Genomic DNA, 23,879 nt, shown 5'->3' on the forward strand with positions numbered 1-23,879 from the left:
GCACCCACACTCCTGGATTCAGGCAAATAGAGGCTAGGAGTACCACCTTCTCCAGCCTGGCTAACAGCCATTGATGCACATATCTCTGAATTTATCTAGGTCCCTTTATAACACTGTCAAAGTCCTGGTCTTCACAACATCCTCTGGCAAGGAGTTCCACCAGTTAACTGCACATTGTGTGAAGAAACACTACCTTTTGTTTGTTTTCAGCCTGCTACTTATGAATGTCCTTTTGGCTATGTCTACACAGCAAAGTTATTTGGGAAATGATGGCGGATAGCTTATTTCGAATTAGGTTAACCTCATCCTGGGCTTGTCTACACTGGTTAGAAGCCAAGGTACACTCTCTTGACTTAACTTGACATAAACCCTGGTACTCCAAGTGCAGCATGGGTCATCTACAAGTCTCCTCTACTTCACTCTGTTTTGGGACAAAACTTCAAGCTGACTCCGAGAGTACCCCAGTTGTTGTCCTTCAGTCTCAGGAGATCTGCTCCATGTTGGCCGAGGTCTTCCTCTTGTGCATTTTCTTTGCAGATTCCATGCGAGAGCTTGACGGGCAATGCTGGAGGATGGTTTTCGGAGAGCGTGGCCCAGCCATCCCCCACTTTCTTCTCTGATTTCCGTGGCAATTTGTTCTTGTCCTGCTCTGTTCCAAAACTCCTAATTTGAGACCAAGTCTTCCCTTTTAATGTGAAGGATGGACCTCAGACATCTGTTTGTGAATGTCTGTAGCTTGTGATTTGGAGACTTTTTAGGAGGCCAGGTCTCACATCCGTACAAGAGCACGCTCTTCACATTTTGCTTCAGTGTAATTGTGACATACAGGTGCGGTGGCAATTGTCCAGCCTAAACTTCCGATATCAGCATCTCACATCTGAAGATATGGATCACTGCAGAGCAAAGAATAGTTATTGTCAATAGCACCGATGCCTTTAACCCAGTCCTTCCCAGCTTAGCTTCTTGCCGGCCAGTGCCACTAAAAATATATTACATGAGTGTTAAGGTGGCTGTGGCAGCCTTCCACAATGTTCACTGTTGGGGGGATAGTTGTTTGTGAATGGATGGACCCCTCTGTCCATACCCTTACACATGATTGTAATAATCTTTGTACCAAGAAGCTCTTGTAAGGTATCATGTCATCATCATCAACAACAGCCATGACCTGAGCACCCACTGGTGTCCGATGCCTCCCTCACTGTTCCCTTCCACAAGGTATCATTTGATAACTCATAATTTGCCTATTTTTATTATTTTGATAGCAGCTATGTAGCACCATTGTTTGTGAAGGTATAAGATACCACTGTATGGCGTTATTAACACACCGAGATGGCCTCACACCTCTGTCTCAACAAAGGGTCATGTGCTCTGACGAATTTGCACTGAAGCATTAAACAGAATCGCTAAGCAGGAAAGGGAGGCGAAGGAAGCTCAAAAGGTTGGGATAAAGTAGCAGGGAACATCCTTCCATGTGGACTTTTTATCTCCTGGTGAGGCTGGACACCGCTAGAAAGTCACTATAAGGGTCTCGTTAAGTCCATGGTTGCTCAGGAGGGAGCTATAGACCTGGATCAATATATCCTTTCATCAGCTTTTGCTGGGGAGGGAGTCACCTTTGCTGTGAAACCTGGGATCTCCACGCCTTTGTCACCTTCTGTTTAGACCAGTCAGAAACAGACACTAGCAGTGCCCACTTGGAAGGAGCTTTCCACTCGGAACACGCAACAGCCTTGCTTTGAAAGCTGCCCTGGGCTCCCTGGGAACTTCCAGACATAGTTCTGAGGGTCAATTTGAATTTTAAAGGTGTAAGCAGTGAGGGTATTGGTTACCTCACACACCACATATTTCTTTGCATGATCCTTCCATGGAGCTGCATACCACAGGACACGGCACTGCTTTGTGGTCATTTTTAGGGAGTGGGGGGAAATCCTGGCTTTCCAGTTTGGAAAAGAAAATCTTATCTTGAATTGTGGAAAGCAAATGTAGAACTGAGGGGTTTTTTAAAAGATACTGTGGAGGGCTCTTTTGTCCACATAAAGCAGAGATTCTGGTTAGGTTCCCCAGTTCAGCTCATGAAGTTGTGTCTTGAAGATCTGGTTCAGTCACATCATTCGTGTTAGATAAATTTCCCCCATACCTTCCCTGAGAGGATGGCTAGCCTGACCCCCACCATAAATCATCAGATCCCAATGGTATGCCCAGATCTAAGTGACTCTGTGTGAGGCCAGACCCTGAAGAGTAGATTGGGTTGTGGTTCATATATGGAACCAGCCACTGTCAGAAGACAGGATACCAAGCTTGAAGGACCCTTGATCTGACCCAATGCTTGTTCTTAAATTCTTTATAAGGATGCATGAGCTGTGAGAGCACCTGCGATCCGACTTCCCTTCCAAGGGTCTCATCACTGATTGTATTTGATCGTAACAGCATTCCCAGTGTGTTAATATCACAGAGCTCTGCATCCGAGGAGGTGAAGCCATGTCCTAGGGCTGAGGAGCAATATTATCAGAGACATTACTGAGCTACATGGTCTCCAAAAGGAGCTGGCCTCACTATGGGTGTTGTCTGTTTTCTTTACATCTCTGTCTTCAGTTCTGCTTCAGCTCTTCCTCCTCCTGGCCGTCCCGAGCTTGGAGAGTCTCGGTCACAATCAACAAAACTGGAAAAAATGCTTTGTTGACCAGGACTATGAAGAACTGGTGGAGATTGCCAAAAACGGCCTGGGAAAGAGGAATTGTTCAAAGAAAGTGGTGATTGTTGGAGCAGGAATCAGTGGCCTCACAGCTGCCAAACTCCTAAAAGATGCTGGTTGCAAGGTAATTATAACGACAGGGAAGAGCCAGAGAGAGTCCAGGGAGTCAGTGATCCTCTGAAAGAGTCTTGTCCTTCCTTTTCTATCAAGGGAATAATGCTGGAGAATGAAACAAAGTGAACTTAGGAGAGAGAAGAAAGAAAGAAAGAACGAAAGAAAGAAAAATTCTATTATTTTGATTTCCAGACAAAGCGTTCATTGCCTTATACTAAGGATTATTAGCAAAATAATAGCATAGCTGTATGAATAATGATACTGCTGCTTTAAAAAACCCCACAATCTCACCTTTTACGGAAGTGGTGATTAATTAAGGCAATAATCCAAAAGTTTCAAATACCCCAATAATTTCTGACAAAATTCTCTGTTAGTGAAAAGTGATATTACCTGTCCCATAATGCTAACTTTCATCCTTACTCTTTTTGCCTTTTTTGTTTCTTTTTCCATTGAAAAGAGCTACTGTCTTGGCTCTCCCAGGGGCCATGGGAAACCCCCAAATCCATTATCCCTATGGATTGCCTATATATCCTCTACTCCCTCTCCCAAAACCACCCAAGAACTACAGGATCCAAGGTTGGAGAAGTACATGGAGATAGCTTGTATAATGTTACCTCAGTAGGTTAGTTGAGATAGGTGGTTTAAAGCCTCCCTCCTTGACAATCCACCAGTATCAAAGAGTCGGAAAGGTTACACTCTGGAGCGCCTTTCTTGAGTAGTCAGTGCAGGAATACAGCTGGATTCTGGCAATGTGGTTGAGCACGTGCTTAACTTTAAGCCTATGCTTAAATCTTTTGACATTCAAATCTGCACGCCTGAGGCAGTCAGCACCAGGGTGGTTACATCCCAGCTGAAATCACTTTCATCTGGTATCAATGGACTTTCTTTGATGGCTATTTACAGAAGACGGGGTTGTGGGTAAGTCAATTTTTAGCAGGCAGGAGAGAAATGTCCAGTCTTCAGATATGAGTAAGTGATGGAATCTCATGACCTACATTTGGGGTGACCATAATTCTTCAAGAAAAAGTGGGATCCCCACAGCTGCTTGCATGAGGACCCCTTCCCCAATGCTGTTGATGGTCACTAGAACCCTGGTGGGTCCTTGCACGATGGAAGGCTGCTTCCCTCCTCCAACCCTGCCCTGCCTCCCCCTTGTTTGGGGCTGGCGTCTCTGCTTGCCCCCTCTGCATGGTACCCCACTTCCACCATTTTTCCTGCTTGCTTGTGCCCACTTCACAAATCAGCAACAGTAAACGGGAAAGAGAAAGTCAGAGCAGCCAGGGCAGTACTTAAAATAGGGACTCTCCCAGCCACAACAGGAGGCGCAGTCACCCTGCTGGTGTTTTACTCTTAGGTCAAGGTTCTGGAAGCCAGTAACCGTGTGGGAGGACGCATCTTGACCCACAGAGAACAAGACTGGTATGCGGACCTGGGACCCATGCGTTTGCCAAAAGACCACAGGTAATACACCGTTCGCCCTCCTCACCCACCAACCTCGTTCAGAACATTTTAAAGACTTTTCTTATCATTATTAGGGGGTGAAAACCTTTGAAGGCTCAGATAGGAGCAGGTTAAAATCTCCCCTTTCTTCCTTGGGTGGGTCAATTGGTTTGCATCAAAGAGTCCGTCTGCACCAGGGAATGAAACCTAGATGGAGCTGTAGCTCTTCCAGCACAGGTGGAATGGGACAGGGTGGGCATACGTAGAGAGTGGGTTGTGTTGTGGTCATCTACTCCAGCAGCCAAAATAACAATTGACATTTTTCTCAAAGTAAATTATTTGGAAAACCAGGACTTCAACAGGGTTCAAAAAAGAGATAGATAAATTCATGGAGGACACGTTCATCAACAGCTATTAGCTGGGATGGGCAGGGATGGAGTTCCTAGCCTCCAGACACTGGGAACAGGCAAGAGGGGATGGTTCCCTCTTGCGTTCATTCCCCTGGGGCACCTAATATTGGCCATTGTCAGAAGAGAAGATCCTCAGCCAGATGGACCTTTGATCTGACCCAGGGAGGCCATTCTTATGTTCATTTATTTAGTGCTCTTTATGTTTCATAACCCTTTTAACTATTTTTTTTAATTTGGAATATACAAGTTGAAACTTTCAAATATGGAACTCTCTTGTCCGTCAAACTACATAATCCAGCATGAATTTAGTTAGCTGGATGACCACTTAGACTGGGTGTGTCTAAGTTTCCCATGGTCCATGTAGCTTGTTTTCAGCCACCAGTCCTGGATCTCAGTATTCTGGGCTGTTCTTTAGCTGTAATTTACCTTTAAATGTCTTCTAAGAGCCCAGTAAGCTGTGGAAATATTGGTAATGCTGATAGACAATATTGATCTCCCATCGTAGAGCAAATTCCAGCATCAGTGAGGTCCCAAGGGTACCGGTTTAGAGAGGTTCAACCTCCTATTAAAATCTCATTTCAAAAGATTATCCACGTTTCTCATTGACTGCAAAAAGGTGGATTTGGTAAACTATGGATTTGTGATTATATGACACGTGAATAGTATCATTCATGGAAATAGGGCTGGGCCATTCATGCCCGAGATGATATATGAGTATAAAGCATACTTTCTGATTTTGGAATTGTTCTCTTTTTACTCTTCCTCTTCTCCTTAGGATTGTGCGTGAATTTATTACCAAATTCAACCTTCAGATGAACCCATTCAGTAATAACATCCACTTGTATTTGGTTAACAAAGTCAGGGCAACATCTATCGAGGTTGAACAAAATCCTGATGTCTTGAATTACGCTGTGCTACCCACGGAGAAGGGCAAATCTGCCAATGAACTTTATAATCAGGCACTGGATATGGTATGTACATTGTGGAAAGGACTCGTGCATTGTTCTTATGTTGTCATTAGAAAGTTAGCCCAGCTTCTTACTTGGATGTTGGCTTTAAACCCAAATCCCTCCCGCCCACCATCCACACACAAGAACGGCTAACTCAAGATTTAGTACCTTTTGACCCAGGGCCAGGATAGCTGGTACAGCTGAGGGTGTGGAAGAGCTAAGGATTTGTGTTCATTTGAACTAGTAGCCAACTGTGTAGTAAAGATTCAGAATATAACCTTTAGTTATGATAGTCCTCCAGTGCCTTCCCACAATCCTCCCAGGTTGACCAAAAATACAAACAAGTTCTGGGAAAGAATCACAGAGTGGCTCAAGTTACGACAGCTCAGAAAGCCATGGAAAAATGACCTCACATGTCTTAGCAATAGACATAGGGGTTAATGCATCCCCCAGGGAAGACACAATATCTTAACTGAGAGGAAGAGACACCGCACCTCCCAGTTCAAATCCCCACTGCTGATCCAGTAGAGAGAAGACATGAACCAGAGGTTTGCCCCATTCCGACTGGCCACCCTAAACCGTGAAGAAAGCTGTGAGGCAGGTGCTGCTAATTTCATGAACTCCCTTAGCTCCTGGTACCAGAGAAGATTCCCCAAGCAGGGATAAGCATTGAACTCCCAGGGGAGAGCAGCGGTAAGGACATGCCCACCTCTATGGCAGCTTCCATTGTCCAGTTTAAGTGCTGGCTTTTGTGGTACCCATTCTTCGGTGCCTAACCTATCTCCTCCCATCCATTGTGTGGGGAGCCTGAGGGTGTGATTGAGATGGTGCGATTCCCAGTGATTTCCTAGGCATCCAGAAGTTAGGTGTTGGAACACAACACATTGCAATGTCTGTAACCCTCTTGTGAGGTTTCCAAAAGACTGATGTGATTTCAGTGGGATTGAAGACCCTTGAGTGGTCTTGAAAACACTAGTAGTTGCCTACCTGTCTCTTCAGACACCTATTTGAAAATCTGGCTCCGCTTTTACCTTTAGGCTCTGTGTACCCTACAGCAAAGGCCTCCTGGGTCACCACGCACAGCCAGCAGGAGACAAAGCTCCCACCAGCGTATTTAAACCATCCTCAATAAGAAGCAGTAGATATGTCATTGGAAGATGTTTTTCTGCCTACTTAATGCTGTTCACAGCTGTGCTTTGATGGTTAGAATGGAGAGGGGATGTTTTTTCGCCCCCTTGACTGAAAAAAGTTTTACTGGCAAGACTCTAGTGTAGACAGAGCCTTAATCTCGTTATTTTATCTACTGTGTATTTTGCAAGTATGTCACTTTGTCTGTCTGTTCAAGAACTCCTCCTAAACAGGAAGAGCTAGGCCCTCCAAATTTGTTACATAGCTTCCCCTTATTACAACTTAAAGGCTGTGTCTACACTGCATAGAAAACTTCAAAGTTGCTTACATTGAAGCGCAACGTCAAAGTAACAGACTTCGAAGCTGAGCATCTACGCACACCTTACTTCAAAGTTAAACTTCAAAACATGGCACTCCTCCAATCCCGGGAATGGAGTAAGGATTTTGAAGTTGGACTCCCCTACTTCGAAGTTAACTTCAAAGTAAGGGAAAATGTGTGTAGACTCTGGGCAGACTGCTTTGAAGTAGTGCCTAATTTCAAAGTTCACTAGTGTAGTCGCACCCAAAGTGTCACAAGGGTTTGGTTGTGCCAGAGAAACAGGATGTGCCTGGAATGGAATTGTTGCTCTTCAAACCAAACAGAAAAGTAACATAATTACCAAAGAAGGCACAGTCCTCAAAATGCACAGAACTGAGTGAATGCTGAAAGAGACTGAACCAAGACAAGCGAGAAAAATAGGATGAACCTGTGATAGCATGGTGCCTCAATAAACCTTACAGAAGGGAGATAAAACGGAGAACTTTGAAGTTGCGAACTTCGACGTGCCGGCAAGCCACGTAAAGTTTTGGGAGTGAGGGAACTTCAAAGTTGCACCGGTACTTCAATGTGCCTGTGGCTGCATGGCTTGCCAGCATGCAGAGAGAATTATGCTAGTCAGGAGCTGCATATGCAGTGAAGCACCTGATTGCTATTCACCGATCAGCCTCCTTTACATGTCCCCTTCGAAGGAAGGGGCTAGTGTAGACAAGCCCTGAGAGAGCCCTGAGACAAGCCCTGTCCTGGCCCAGCTAAATCAATGCCTAAGGTTTGAAACAAAGAAGAAAATGATATTGGAAACCCAACGGACTACGGACCTTTTTCGTTAATACATAGCAAACAATAACAGTCCATAGGGATGAAGAAAACAAGACACACTTGATGGAATTCCCATTTTAAAAATTACACAAAAATTAAAAGGAATGGTTTGAACAAGTCTTTTTAAAAGAAATGCAAAATAAAAATTACCTGCATAAAAACAACACTGTGGGTGCGTCTACGCTAGCCGGCTACTTCGAAGTAGTCAGCACAACATCAAAATAGCACGCGTCGCGTCTACACGCGCCGTGTGCTATTTTGACGTAGAAATTGATGTTAGGCAGCGAGATGTCAAAATCGCTATTCCTATCCTAAGATGGGTATAGTGCCCTACGTCGATGTTCAATGTCGAAGTAGGGCATGTGTAGACAATCCGCATCCCGCTACTTCAAAATAGCAGGGTCCTCCATGGCGGCCATCAGCTGAGGAATTGAGAGACGCTCTGTCCAGCCCCTGCGGGGCTCTATGGTCACTGCGTGCAGCAGGCCTTAGCCCTGGGCTTCTGGCTGCTGCTGCTGCAGCTGGGGGTCAGTGCTGTGTGTACGGGGTCTGCAACTGGTTTTCAGCTCTGTGGATCTCGTGCTGTGCAGGGCGAGTGTGTCTGGGAGGGACCCTTTAAGGGAGAGGCTTGGGGCTTTGCTGTCCCCTGATTTCAATGGTGAGCACTCGTGTGTGTGGATGCTCCACGTTTCCTTCCGGGGCAGATCCTTTCGACGTTCTCTGTCACTACTTCTACACTGAACGTTGACGGCACCAGCCCTGGAGGACATATAGCCTACGTCTACACGTGCAGCCAACATCGAAATAGTCTATTTCGATGAATAACGTCTACATGTCCTCCAGGGCCAGCAACGTCGATGTTCAACTTCGACGTTGCTCAGCCCAACATCGAAACAGGCGCAGCGAGGGAACGTCTACACGTCAAAGTAGCACACATCGAAATAGGGATGCCAGGCACAGCTGCAGACAGGGTCACAGGGCGGACTCAACAGCCAGCCGCTCCCTTAAAGGGCCCCTCCCAGACACAGTTGCACTAAACAACACAAGATACACAGAGCTGACAACTGGTTGCAGACCCTGTGCCTGCAGCATAGATCCCCAGCTGCCGCAGAAGCAGCCAGAAGCCCTGGGCTAAGGGCTGCTGCCCACGGTGACCATAGAGCCCCGCAGGGGCTGGAGAGAGAGCATCTCTCAACCCCCCAGCTGATGGCCGCCATGGAGGACCCAGCAATTTCGACGTTGCGGGACGCGGATCGTCTACACGGTCCCTACTTCGACGTTGAACGTCGAAGTAGGGCGCTATTCCTATCTCCTCATGAGGTTAGCGACTTCGACGTCTCGCCACCTAACGTCGAAGTTGGTGCCACTACTTCGAAGTAGCGTGCACGTGTAGACGCAGCTATAGACGATAAGCATCAAAGTAGCCTATTTTGATGTCCTTACTTCGAAATAGGCTACTTCAACGTAGTGTGCTAGTGTAGACGTAGCCTGTATGTTTGAAAAATACAATCATTTAAATAAAGCATGTACATTTTCCCTTTTTCCCCCCGACCACCCCTTGATTGAGTTAAGGACCTGAGCAAAGCAGGGTACACCAGCTGGTTGCTTACGACCCCAGAGTGAAAGCAGTTTGGTTATTTGGAGAACTGCAAGAATGGAAAACAACAGCTGTCCCCCACGGACCCCAGATCTTAACAACTCTTTCCCCTGAGCCATGTCCTGCCCCAGGGACACTGTCTGTAAATACCGACTTGCCAATAGGGAATATAACCCATCTGCAGAGGGACAGCTGAAACTGGGACACAAATGACTGTTCTCTTGGTTGCTCCCCAGGAGACCACAGACTGCAGAGCTCTGAAAGAGAAATATGACTCCTTCTCCGTCAAGGTAATAGAAGTCAGCATCACGGTGCCTTGGCCTGATTTCCCCAAGCTTTCCTCACACCAGCTAGTGGAACACCTTGGGGGATGGGTGGTTCACTGTCCCATGGAGTGGTACCGAGACCCCATCACAGGGAAAGAATAAGTACCATCTACAGCTTTAGCCCAGAGCCAGTTGTCCTCTAGCTCAAGCTGGAGAGGCACCTGCCTGATGCTCCAGAGAGCCCAGGCTCAACTCTGCTAAAGAGTGGTTATACATGCAATCTCCAGCAGGAGACATTGCATCTGACACCTTGTATGGCGGTAGCATGCTTGGTGCATGGGTCGCCATAGGATCTGGCGTAGTGCCCTCAAGGGTATGCTTTGTGTCAGGAGCAGGGCGACATTTAAAGGTCATTTCTGAAACACTGGTCTGTAGCAAGCAAGCTCTGTCTGTGTTTACATAGTGAACGCAGAATCTTCCTCTGGGTAACCAACATAGCAGCTCCTTTTCCCACCGAATGGCAGGCCCATGTCCTCAACCCATGGCTATGTCAATGACGTGCCCCTGCCCGCTATTATTTTCACTCCATAGTGACGGTGAACATTGAGGAGAGAAACATATCTCCTAGACTCGGAGGGCATCTCCAGAGGTCCTCATGTCCAGTTTCCTGTATTCACAGAAGGACCTATCTCTGTGCCTGGAATTTTTTTTTTTCAAATCTAATCTGCCCCAGAACCCGGAAGGGCCCCTCAAGGGCTGAACTCACAACACTGGGTTTCCAAAAAGCAATACTCTAAGCACTGAGCTCACCCTCTTCCCTACAAATCATAGACTGCCCCGGCGAGGGGGCCCCTCTCAAGAGGCCGATTTGTCCTGTGCACCCCCCATGTTTCACCTCGCTCAAACACGACTTGCCAACCGAATCAGACGCTTAGACATACAAAAGCGTCACCGCAGGCCATGGCTGAGAAATGATTCCAGCTCTTGTTTTCACGATAGAACTATGAAATAAATCCACATTTGCTGACACTGCAGAGTGTAGTATAGAAACCAGTTAAAAAAAATGGTATGTCATACAGTTCAGCTTGTTCGGACTTCGCTCATGTTTTTAAAGTAGCCTGTTAGAAAACGAGGCCAATACCGAGATGAGCTGCTGTAACCCCAGGAAGGCCTCTGTGTACCCGCACGAGTACAGGTACCCCTTGTTGAGAACCAAGGCCATCGGAGGTATGAGCTGGGCCATGATTGTTTGATCAAAAGTGATAACTTCTTGCTATGGATGCTGTGAGTGAAATCCTGCTCCCATTTAAATCAATGTCAAAGCTCCCATTGACTTCACGGGGGACCATGATCTCCTGCAGTGAATCAAAAGGGACGAAGGATTGTGCCCTGAACGGGAGCCCCCAGCCGTACGCCAAGGATTGGTTATGAGGGATTGGTTATGGCGGTCTGTTTCAAGCGGAGTGCCGCAAGGCTCAGTTCTGGGGTCGGTGTTATTCAACATCTTTATTAATGACCTGGATGAGGGACTGGGTTGCACCCTCAGCAAGTTTGCAGATGACACAAAACTAGGGGAAGAGGTAGATATGTTGGAGGGTAGAGAATCCAGAGGGACCTGGATAAATTGGAGGACTGGGCCAAAAGAAATCTGATGCGGTTCAATAAGGAGAAGTGTAGAGTCCTGCATCTGCGGTGGAAGAATCCCAAACATTGTTACAGGCTGGGGACCGACTGGCTCAGCAGCAGTACACTGGAAAGGGACCTAGGGGTTATGGTGGATGAAAGGCTGGATAAGAGTAAACAGTGTGCCCTTGTAGCCAAGAAAGCTAACGGCACACTGGGGTGCATTAGGAGGAGCATTTTGAGCAGATCTAGAGAAGTAGTTATTCCTCTTTATTTGGCACTGGTGAGGCCACATCTGGAATATTGTGTCCAGTTTTGGGCCCCCCAGTATAAAAAGGATGTGGATTTGCTGGAGCAGGTTCAGCGAAGGGCAACAAAAATGATTAAGGGGCTGGAGCACACAACCTATGAGGATAGGCTGAGGGATTTGAGCTTGTTTAGTTTACAGAAGAGAAGACTTAGGGGTGATTTAATAGCAGCCTTTAACTTCCTGAAGGAGAGCTCTAAATAGGAGGGTGAGAAACTGTTCTCAGTGATGTCAGATGGCAGAACAAGGAGTAATGGTCAGAAGTTGAAGAGGGAGAGGTGTAGGTTAGATATTAGGAAAAACTACTTCCCCAGGAGGGTGGTGAAGCATTGGAATGCGTTGCCTAGAGAGGTGGTGGATTCTCCATCCCTTGAGGTTTTTAAGTCCTGGCTGGACAAGGTCCTGGCTGGGATGACTTAATAGAGGTTGGTCCTGCTTGAAGCAGGGGGCTGGACTAGATGACCTCCTGAGGTCCCTTCCAGCCCTAGGATTCTGTGATTCTGTGAGGGAGCTGACAAACCTCACCAAAGGGTAGTTGATGTTCAGGAGGGTGTTCCACTCCCACAGCATTCAGGGCCTCGGCTATACTCACCCTGTAAGTAGATCTCAGTTAAGTTCCGTACCTACTGTACCTTCCATCAGCGTGACTCACATCGACTGACGGTGTTCTCTCTACTCTTCCCTGTCGATGGGAGATGCTCGCCCGGCAATGTTGCTTCCACCTCTTGTTCAGGTGGAGAACTGAAGTCGATGGGGGAGCACCCGCTCGGCCATCGACTTACCATGTCTTCACCAGACCCGCTGAATCAATGATGTTGCATTGATGGACACAGCGCCTATTTAGTGAGGCCGCATCTGGAATATTGTGTCCAGTTTTGGGCCCCCCAGTATAGAAAGGGTGTGGATGTGCTGGAGCAGTTTCAGCGGAGGGCAACGAAAATGATTAAGGGTCTGGAGCACAAGACCTTCGAGGAGAGGCTGAGGGATTTGGGCTTGTTTAGTTTGCAGAAGAGAAGACTGAGGGGGGATTTGGTAGCAGCCTTCAACTTCCTGCAGGGGAGTTCTAAAGAGGAGGGTGAGAAACTGTTCTTGGTGGTGTCAGATGGCAGAACAAGGAGTAATGGTCTAAAGTTACAGAGGGAGAGGTATAGGTTGGATATTAGGAAAAACTACTTCCCCAGGAGGGTGGTGAAGCACTGGAATGTGTTGCCTAGAGAGGTGGTGGATTCTCCATCCCTTGAGGTTTTTAAGTCCCAGCTTGACAAGGTCCTGGCTGGGATGACTTAGTGGGGGTTGATCCTGCTTGAAGAAGGGAGCTGGACTCAATGACCTCCTGAGGTTCCTTCCAGCCCTAGGGTTCTGTAATTAGTGGAATAGTGAAGACAGGGCCTAAGAGAGTTTGTTTCTTTCTGCCTCCTGCTTGAGGAAGTCTTTCATGAGGTAGCCGGGTGGCAGCTTCCTGACACCACCAGCCTTTCAGTCATTCAGGCTCTCACCTCTGGGCTCCCTGAGTCTCATTACCCTGTGATGTCCAGCCCCTGCCCCGCTACTCACAAAAGTGCCAGCTCTTCTGCTGTGTATCTCATTTGACCAGTTTTAAACCACATAGTCCTTGTGGGCACAAAGACTCCAACAGAAGTTTGACGTGAGAATGAATAAGGACTGAACTCGACATGAGAGAAAGTGGTAGAACAGTTTCAGGACCAAGAAGGGTAACAGGCATAGCTGGGTGTGTCCTTCTCAGTAGATACCCCCACGAGGTACTCGAGCTGGGGTCCCTCGCAACACTGGATCTGTTGAAGAGCTGGCTGGGCTCACCAAAACGACATTGAAATGTTCTCCCCAAGGCCCCAGCTCCTCAAGGCAGCAGCCCCTAAACTTTGTCTATCACTCACACTGTGACCTGCCAACAACCAGGGTCTGGTGACACATAAACCACACGGTTTAGATCTTTTTTCAAGCCTCAGATGAAGATATTAAATTTGTAGAAGAATTCCAGTGCAGATGTGTCCCTCTTTAATCGGGTGATCAAATTCCTTTGTAGAAGAACAGGTACTTCAATATCCATTACTAAATGTCCAGTGAGGTTCAACTGTTCCCCTACGGGGTTATGTGGGGTCCTATTCCTGGTGTCTGCCTATCCCTTATGTGTACTGAATAATTCCTATGTTCTGTTGTAATGAAATATCTCTTCAGCTGTCGTTGCTCAGTGTGGGTATGATATGCACCCCCTTTCTGTCCTTCCTCACTTCCTCCCCTCAGGAATATTTGATTAAAGAAGGCAATTTAAGCAGAGCCGCCGTTGACATGATCGGTGACGTGCTGAATTTGGATGGTAATTTTTACGTGTCTTTTCTTCACTCCGTCATGGAACACTTGGCGTTCCAAGAAAGGTAAGAAAAAGAGTGTCTTTCGTCACTGGATTTCTATGGAGAAGAATAGTATCGAAGGGGTAGCTGTGTTAGTCTGGATCTGTAACAGCAATGAAGAGTCCTGTGGCACCTTATAGACTAACGGAAAAGTTTTGAGCATGAGCTTTCGTGAGCACAGACTCACTTCATCAGATGATGAAGTGAGTCTGTGCTCACGAAAGCTCATGCTCAAAACTTTTCCGTTAGTCTATAAGGTGCCACAGGACCCTTCGTTGCTATGGAGAAGAATGTGCGTTTGTGCCAGGAACTCCCCGTCCATCCATCTTCTGATACATCAGTCAGCTCATGAATCTCATTGTAGCTCATCCATCGGCGTGGCCGGATGTCTTCTTTGAAAAGGGCACTGGGATGCCAGGGCTGAATGGTTAGAGAAGGGCAGTTGTTCTACTAGATTAGTCTAGTCCTCCGGGGCAGGGGACCCTTTCGGAAGGCATGAGGTGTATGTTAATGAAAGACTCTAGCTGTGGGTTCTGTGGGGAGAGTGTCTATGGAACTCAGTAATTAACTTCAGCCCAAGAGGAAAAAGTTCCTAACTGTCCGGGTGGTCAAACAGTGGAATAAATTGCCTGGGGAGGTTGTGGAATCTCCATCACTGGAGATATTTAAGAACAGGTTACATAAGTGTCTATCGAGGATGGTCTAGACAGTACTTGGTCCTGCCATGAGGGCAGGGGTCTGGACTTGATGACCTCTCAAGGTCCCTTCCAGTCCTAGCCTTCTATGATTCTATGAAGAGAACCTCTGTGGTGACATCGGAGCATCACACAGTTGTATCAAAGGAACCCTGGGCTCAAATGACCCCAAAGTAGCATTATTAGCCTGACCCAGTGCCCTATGAGGCACACCTAATTCCAAGGCGATCTTAGGCATCATGCAGAGTTTAGGTTGTTTAGAAGAGTGAAACTTTAAGCTGAACACTGGTCTTCATCTGAACCAGAGCCATCGTGTTCATAGGATGGCTCCTTGCAGCCACTGCAGTGCAACAAGGTGGGGATCCCTGAAGTGGCTGCCTCAGTTGTCCCAAGGATAGGACCTGTAAGACCTAGAGTGGCTTGGGGGTTAATTGGCGGGGCTCGGAATGGAGCGGCTATGGCGGGTTGTTCCTCCCACCACTCACCGTGGCGACGGAGCTGGAGGGATGCAGCACTTCTCCACTCTGCCACCCATTTCCCAGCCTGCTGTGCTCTGTTCACCATAGCAATGGGAAGTGAAGTGCCCCAGCCTGGGCCCTGGGCCTGAGGCAGGGGCATTGCTCCCGGACCCACTCCCACTAGGTATAACCCTGCCTGTAACTGCCGCACATCTGGCAGTTGATAATTTACAAGTATTATGAAAAAGAAGCTGTAATTGCAACAGCCACTGGGAGAGGTAGGAAGCAGGGTGCAGAGGGGGAAGGTGGTAAATTATATTTTGAGCAAAGCAGGTCCTTACAGCGCCGCTTGTTATTTTTGGTGGTAGTCCCTCAGAGCACTGTTGGCAGAGGCTGTAATTCTTCGACGCTCTCCTTCCCCTGCTCCCCCCGCTGCCTTTCTTTCAGCTTTGATGAGATCACTGGCGGATTCGATCAGCTGCCAAGAGCTTTCTACAAGACCCTCCAGGGGGACATTCTACTTGAGGCCCCGGCAGTGAGGATAAAACAAGACAAAGACCAAGTGGTAGTGTTTTACAAACAGTCGCACAAGTCGGTCCCCTTCCCACTGTCAGCCGACTACGTCCTGGTCACCACCACGGCCAAAGCAGCACGGCTCATCAAATATTTTCCACCTCTTTCCACCCTCAAGACCCGTGCCCTGCGCTCCCTCCACTACTCCAAGGCTGTGAAGATTTTTTTGGCCTGCAGCGATAAGTTTTGGGAGAATGATGATATCTATAAAGGGAGGTCAGTCACTGATGACCCATCCCGGTTCATCTACTACCTCAACCACAATTTCTCCAGTGGCATAGGGGTGATCCTGGCTTCCTACACCTGGGATGATGATGCTGAATTCTTGACTTCTCTCACTGAGGAACAGTCCATTGATGTGGTGATGGAAGACCTGGCCAAAATCCACCAGCTTCCCAAGAATTACATCCAGAAGGTCTGCAATAAACATGTGATCAAAAGATGGGGCCTGGACAAATATGCAATGGGAGCTTATGTGTCGTTAACCCAGTATCAGTTTGCTGACTACACAAAAGCTTTGTATCAGAATGAAGGGAGGGTCTATTTTGCAGGTGAATACACCGCCCATCCTCACGCCTGGATCGACACGGCTATGAAAGCTGCTGTGAGAGCTGCAAAGAGCATTTACCGTGGTGTCGATGCGTCACCCAAGTGGCGACAGAAATTGCTGAAGAAAAATAAATTTTGAAGGCATCATGGGAATTTAGTGAAGCAGAGACCAACCAGGGAATTAAAAGTTTCTCTGCTAATCATGGAGCATCGTGATTATTGTCCTCGTCATGTTGACGGTAGCTCCTCAATGTCCCACTGCGTGTATCAGTCCAAAAATGCCATGGCTGTGGCCCCACTAGCCACCACGTTCAGAGGAGCTATGGTAGTGTGGCACTTTGGAAGATGCTAATGAGGTGCTTCCATGAATATGCAGCACCTCATTAGCATAATGGCAGCTGCACACGCTTCAAAACTGCCGGTTTCTAAAAACACATGCCACCCGTGTAGCCGGGGGCCTTTCGAAATGACCCCCCTGATTTCGAAAGCCTCTTGTTCCCAAAACCAAATAGGAAGAAGGGGCCTTTGAAATCAGGGGGCCATTTTGAAAGGCCCCCAGCTACACAGGCGGCCTGGGTTTCAAAACTGATAGTTTCGAAACATGCGTGGCCACCTTTTTCTGACAAGGCATGGCATCTCCATGGCAGCCCCTGTCCCGGGTGTAAAAGGGGTTTGCTGGCCGAGTGGTGGACAGAGATGAGATAAGTATCAGCGAGGTGGCCGTGTTAGTCTGTAGCTTCGAGAACAACAAGAAGTCCTGTGGCCCCTTGTAGACTAACAGATATTTTGGAGCATCAGCTTTCGTGGGCAAAGACCTGCCCCCCACTCATGCATCTGATGAAGCGGGTCTTTGCCCATGAAAGCTGATGCTCCAAAATATCTGTTAGTCTATAAGGTGCCACAAAAATTCTTGTTAGAGATGAGATGAGCAGTGAGTGTAAAAAAAAAAAGCTTTATTAACAATGGCTTAATCAATGTTAAAAAAATAAGAAATTATGATTAGAGATACACATCTCTTAGAGCTGGAAGGGACCTCAGGAGGGCATCTAGTCCAGTCTCCTGCCCTCTTAGCAGGACCAAGCACCATCCCTGACATCTATTTGCCCCAAACCCTAAATGGGCTCCTCAAAGGTTGAGCTCACAACCACGGGCTTAGCAAGCCAATGCTCTAACCGCTGAAGAGCCACATTACCATTGGCTAGTGGGGCCACAGCCAGTGTGACGGATGCCTCTTCCCACAGGCTGTATGGCGAGCAGAGCCCTCACCAGCATCTAGCCGAAAGGTTCTGGATTTTCAGCAGTGAGGGGGGCAAGCGACTCGGGCCGGCTTGTCGAGGTGCACACGTCTCCGATTCGGGAGGGAGGGAGTTTAACTTTTTATCGGGGTTTGGCCACGGAAGCAAGCCCCGGGCCGACGTCAGTGCGCTGTGCCTTTCAGGCGTTTGTGATGTTTGGTGAGGTGAGGGCCTGGCTTCTGCATCTGTGACCAAGCCCTTAGCCGGCCCCGCGTCCTGGGATGTGGCTGAGCCCTTAGCTCCTTGCGGGGAGGTTTCGCAATACACGCTGGCATGCTGGCTTCTGATTGGGTAGCAAAACCTGGATCACGCACAGGGCGTGCGCAGACCGCAGCTTGCAGCCCTGGCGTGGTCACCGCCCCCATTAGCCTCTTCTGAAGAGCCACATTACCATTGGCTAGTAGGGCCGCAGCCAGTGTGATGTATGGAAGATGTATGTATGTATGGATGGAGGCTGTATGGAAAATGGGTTATGAATATAAATATGAATAACTCAGGGGTGCTGTTCAGAGCTGTGCTTCATCGGGGTCTATATTGTTCTGCGAGGGCGAGGTAACCCCAACTCTGTGCCCTGGCTGGGGGAAGACCGGAGGATCTGGGCCAGCAGACAGAATGGTGGGGAACCCCGGAGAGCTGGAAGGTGGGTGCCAGTGGCAGCAGCAGCCCATCAGGGAACATCCCAAAGAACAGGAGACCGTGGCCCCCCTGGGGTGACTATTTGTGAACATAAGAATGGCCATGCAGAATGGGTAGTCATGGAGAGATCTCTCTCTGGCCATCCATTACCAGCTTCTGACAGCGGCTAGGGACACCATTCCTAACCAAGCAGGCTAAAAGTCATTGATGGAGCTAACCTCCATGAATTTATCTGAACTATCCCCACACCCACCATGAAGAACGTAACAGCAGTAGGATTAAAACCCACCTGCCCAAAGGGAGCTGAAGCTTTAACCCAGCAACTTAGACCACTCAGCCACACAACCTGCCTTTGGTAAGGCTAGAGTACCTGGATGTGGGGAAAAAACCCTCTGCCAACACCTCCCATCTTCCTCCTGGGAGGTTGACCAGGATGTCAGCAGAGGTCTCCTGGAGGGGCAGACTTCTGTGGGGAGACCTCCAGGTTCCCAACAGAAATCTGCAGCCTCGCCATAGCCCCGGAGGGTGGTGGAGCCCTGGAATGCATTACCCAGCAAGGTGCTAAACTCTCCTTCCCTAGAGGTTTCTACAACCCACCTTGGCAGCGTTCCCCGTAAGATGAGCAGTGACATGAGGTGGGCGCCCCACAGCCACCTGCAGCCGGCAGCGTGTGCCTCTGTTGGCGGTGCACATCCCCACATCCCTTGGTGCACGGAACAAAATTTGTTCTGACCAGGGATGGGAAATACCAGAGGGAACCCAGGGGGCTGGGATGATTTAGCTGGGATCGGTCCTGCTTTGAGCAGGGGGTTGGACTTGATGGGCTTCTGAGGTCTCTTCCAGGCCCAGGGTTCTATCCCTGCTTAGGTACGGATAGCTACCTACAGCAAACCCTCGACTTCACAGATGACAGAAGTAATGGATGTTGTCTGCCAACCCCCCCCCAGATCCCACCTAAATAATTGCCGGAGACTCACAAGGGCGACCGCCGGGGCTGAAGGAGCTGCTTGAGCACCTGGGGCCTCCAGGGCGGGAGGGGTCAGAGGAGCCGGGTGGCGGGACTCTGGTGGGATGCAGGAACTCTCCTCCCCAGCCCTGTGCGCGTGGAACGTGTCAGAGCCTGGCCACCTCTCCCTGCAATGGCGCCGTGCAGCTTCCACGGCGCTGGAGGCCACTTCCGGTGGTGGCCATGCTCTGCCATTGCATGGGTGGCTCGGAGCCGGGGTCTGGAGTGGCCCTGCTGAATCCAAGGTGAAACATTCTGGATTCCGTGATGCTGCGCTTCTCGGGCTCACATTGGCTTCCTCAGCCTTTCTCAACCGGTCGGATCGGTTGAGGAAGCAGCGTCTTGGTGGGGAGGGGCGGGGGAAGAAACCCCAAACCCACAGTGGGGTGTGGAGGGTTTTGCTGAAATCCTTTGCACCACCACCTCAAACAAGCCGTTCCCCAGGCCCCAGAGCAACAGTTCCCCACCTTTTGGAGACGGCGACCCATTTGGGTAAAGGCTGTAAGACTTTGTGCCCCAAGGCAATTCAAAACCAGGGGAGGGGAGGGCTCTCAATGGGAAAAAAATATATAAACTTTAATTCCCCCCCCCCACCCCAGCTTAAACGCCTCACAGCCCCAAACTGCCCCTTTACGCCCAGGCTTAACCCTTCCCAGCTGCAAAACGCCCCCACTTACCTCACACGAGCACCACTGCTGCTCCTTCCCCAGGTTGTCACTGACGCCACCTCTGCCTCATGGCTCCTCCCAGCCCTCCTACTCTCTTCCCCAACCTGCAGCACAGGCTGTTCCCTGCCCTGCCGCGCTGAAATGCAGCTCAGTTGAACAGCCAGATCCCTCCAGCTGGCCGTTAAATCAATGAAATTGAGGCCCCTTTCACCTTGGCAAGGCAGGGACTGGGAGCCGGAGGAGTGAGCGGAGACCACAGCGGGAGCTGCAAATGGCTCCTTAAAGAGTCACATGAGGCTCACAGCCGCCCAGCTGGCGACCCTTACAAAAGCTAATGGTGATGCATGTTTGGGTCCTGACCCATAGGCTAGAAATCTCTGCCCCAGAGTGACCACCTTGCCCCTTGGAAAATACAGGACGAGAACCCCCAGTGACTGTCCCATGTCAGTGTTCCTTGGGGATGGGGGCTGCAGCGAGGTGAGGTGAGGCAGTGTGGTTGGATGCTCTGCAATCTCCTGGCTGGGTGGGAGCCAGGGAATAGAGCATCCTCCCCGTGATGGAGCTTACCAGCAGCTGGGGCTGCTGCCATGGGGTCCTGGGAACCGGGGAGCTGCCATGCCAAGGAGCTCCTTGGTCATGGGGGCTGCTGCCCTAAGGCATGGGGAGTTGGGGAACTGGGCAGCTGCTCTGCAATGGGGTTCCCTGGCTGTAGAGGCTGCTGCCTCCAGACACCAGGGAACAGGAGCCCCACGTTATTTGCCCACTTTCCAAAACAGAGTCAGGACAGTTGTGAGACAGTTGAAATAAAGGACTGGCCCCGTAAATTGGGGTAGCTGGACACCTTACTATGCCGTGGAGGACCTCGGATTACTGGTGCCAGTGATGGAATTCGACATTAAAGGAGTAGACGGGACACGCCGTGACAGGTTCGAGTCCCCTTTTGTGTTGCCACCTGATGTGCAGAGACCTCACTGGAACAATTTCCTCCAGGTTGGCCCCCCGGTGCCCTGTCTTGTTGAGTCTAGCCTGAGGCAAGACAGACCCAGTGTCTGGGCTGTGCTCCCAGAGCTGCCGACCTTCACTGAAAACAGCACAGTGAGCTATGTATCCTATGCTTCGTGGTGGGGGACCTTTGTTGTTAATTAAAGCTTATTACACCTGCTGGCGTGTAGGGTAGCAATGAAGGTCCTCTACTTCTGTCTTGCTTTGGTCTTCTTCTGCAGTGTGTCCCAGCTGCGGTTCATTCTCTTCATGTCTGCCTCAACAGCACACTGCCATGTTGTCTTGGGCCTCCCACGTTTCCATCGCCTTTCAGGTGTCCATTGAGGTGCTATCTTTACAATGGCTTCTGCTGGGTCAGGAGAAGTATCAGTCAGCAGAAGAGAGAAGCCAAAAACCCCACCCCTCCAGGAAACCAGCACAGCGAAACACCCGTCCTCAGCACTCAGGTACTCTTAAGCCCTCACAAAGTAATCATTCCAGACTACCACATCCTTAACACATGGAAACAAAGACGTTGTTTTAAATTAATCTGTCAGAGTGGATGAGGGTGTAACTGGCAACGTTCATTGCTTTTAGGCAAAAGGAACAATAAGTTTTTCTGTGTGACCTCCAGAACAGCAGACATGTTTATGAAATTTCTCCACAGGTGTTTGTTAAAAATATGTTTCCGATGATTTGGGGCAAAACAAAGGATTTTATATCTCAGTAGGAGACTGATTTGGATGGAGGATTCCCTTAAAACTAGTCTGTCAAATACTCGGAAGGAAAGAAAGTTAAACACATTTTCTGAGCTGGAAGAAGAGGTATGTTAACTTTTTATGGGCTCTCTTTGATAGTAGGATGAAAGGAGAGTATGGGTGGATAGAAGGGACAGGAAAACTTTGGAAGCAATTTTTTGCATCACAGTTATTAAAATTAAAATGTGTATTTTAGATCAGGGCACTCTTCTGAAGAATTAATTTAAAAAAACCCCATATCTCTGAAGATCCAAGCAGTTAGGGATAAAGCTGAATAAGCAGATTGTGCATCTAGAACAGAATCATAGAATCCTAGGGTTGAAAGGGACCTCAGGAGGTCATCTAGTCCTGTCCCCTGCCCAAAGCAGGGCCAACACCAGCAAAATCATCCCAGCCGGGGCTTGGTCAAGCTGGGACTTGAAAACATCCAGGGATGGAGATTGTACGCCCTCTCTGAATATCAATGCAAGACATTTTTTAAAGATGTGATTTTTTGGTCTTCAGCCACAAACTAATGAAACATTTGAAGCAGGTTTTAAACGCAGGTCTTGCAGACAGGCCAAGGCACAACTGCTTTTGTCAGTCATTTCACGGCTGGTACGTGCCTGTTAAATGGACAGAGACTGGGAGGGGCTGGCCAGGTGCAAAAACAGTTTCTCCTCTCTTGATGGTCACACCTCCGCATTAGCTGCTCATAATGGGCTGCATCCTCCCTGACTGAATTGACCTGATTTCTCCTCTCTTGATGTTCTCAACTCCAAAGTAACTGCTGATAATGGGTCACATCCTCCGTGGCTGAACTGACCTTGTCAGCTCTGGCCCGCCTTTTGATGGGGACTCCCTCCTTTTCATGAGCCTATAAATGTAGACCCTCCTCTGGAACCCCCACTCATGCATCTGATGAAGTAGGCCTTTGCCCACAAAAGCTCATGCTCCAAAATAGCTGTTAGTCTATAAGGCCAACATCGTTCCAACATCCTGGAAATCTACATCATCAGATCGAAACAACTGGTCATGATTGCTACAACAGGGCATAACATCCTTTGACAGTATATGTGCAGGCCCCGTGAAAGAACTTTGTCTTAGGAGGAAAAGCTCTCAGCCCCAAGAATTCAGAAATAAACTGGTCAGGATATTGCCATCGGTTGTGCAAATCGAATAGTGGAAGGATAAGCCATGAGACAAGCTGCAGGCTCAAACACTGCCCATAGATCCTCACCCCCGCCGCTAACCACCCACTCTCGAGACAAATAGGAGCCATATTATTATAAGGTGCAACATGACGACTTGTTTTTGAAGATACAGATTAACTCAGCTACCTCTCTGATACTTACATGTTACCACCTAATGGCACTGTCACAGGTTCAGGGTTACGCTAATAAGTCTGACAAGCTGGAAGGGTAAAGAGTCACCAGTATGCAAGCTACTGCTGTAGGAGCCTTCAGGACCGGTCAGAATAGAGCCACGAAGAAAGGAGAAGCTGAACACTAAGATCTAGAGGAGACATTCTTATACCAACCCCCAGGACAATATGCCACTTAGGAGAGAAAAAGGGGACCATGTAATTCTGAGGTTATTTCTTGATTTGCTTTCTTCTCCATTTACGTTTCCTCTTATTGGAAAAAGTTGCGGGGGGTGGGGGAAGAGAATGCAATGCAAAATGTGGAAATGTCAGTTATTACTCAAAATTCACCGTTTGTGGCACACCTTCCAGGAATAGAGAACTACAAGAAAAATAATATTTCAAATGCTTGGAAACCCAGGAAACAGATTTCAGCTTGTGCCTCTGAAACGAGGCGCCCACGGAGGCTAACTCCTGGCAGAACCACTGGGTCAGAGTTAGGGAACAAGCCTCAGAATGGCTCCTTTGCCTAGTGGATAAAGCGCTGACATGGGAGAACCAGGCTGCAGTCCCTCTGTGCCAATGGCTTGTTCAATTATTTTCACACACACACAGGGAAGCAGCTTCAATAGAAGAGAGAGTGTAAGGTCATGTGGCTAGGGAGGAGAATGGGTTGTCCTGGCCAGGAAAGAATCGGAGGCTGTCAGACTCAATGGGGTGTGGAGGAAGTTAGGTCAGATGAAGTTTCCCACCTCCACAAATTGCTTGTTCCCAGGTCCCATGTGCCTGGAAGGATGTGACTCAACTCAGAGTAACCCGCAGGTTGTGCTAAGTCCAATACAGGAGGAGTTTCCCTACAGACAGGTGTCAGCTACCTCTCCCTTTCA

At 48.7% G+C, this 23,879-nt stretch overlaps 1 protein-coding gene across 1 annotated transcript; it reads left to right on the forward strand.

Moving 5' to 3' along the window:
• Positions 1-220: 220 nt before the first annotated feature.
• LOC142024876 (L-amino-acid oxidase-like) lies at positions 221-16,467 on the forward strand. Its single transcript, XM_075017175.1, has 7 exons — positions 221-235; positions 2,604-2,816; positions 4,161-4,267; positions 5,432-5,627; positions 9,703-9,756; positions 13,925-14,055; positions 15,632-16,467. The coding sequence occupies exons 1-7, from the start codon at positions 221-223 to the stop codon at positions 16,443-16,445; spliced, it is 1,530 nt and encodes a 509-aa protein (XP_074873276.1). The 3' UTR covers positions 16,446-16,467.
• Positions 16,468-23,879: the final 7,412 nt, after the last annotated feature.

This window comes from Carettochelys insculpta, chromosome 22 (assembly GCF_033958435.1).
Source record: "Carettochelys insculpta isolate YL-2023 chromosome 22, ASM3395843v1, whole genome shotgun sequence".
Lineage (NCBI taxonomy): Eukaryota > Metazoa > Chordata > Testudines > Carettochelyidae > Carettochelys > Carettochelys insculpta.

Coding starts and splice junctions, on each gene's coding strand:
- LOC142024876 (XM_075017175.1), top strand. Junction 2,817..4,160: donor TAAAAGATGCTGGTTGCAAG/GTAATTATAACG, acceptor TTTTACTCTTAG/GTCAAGGTTCTGGAAGCCAG. Junction 5,628..9,702: donor ATAATCAGGCACTGGATATG/GTATGTACATTG, acceptor GTTGCTCCCCAG/GAGACCACAGACTGCAGAGC.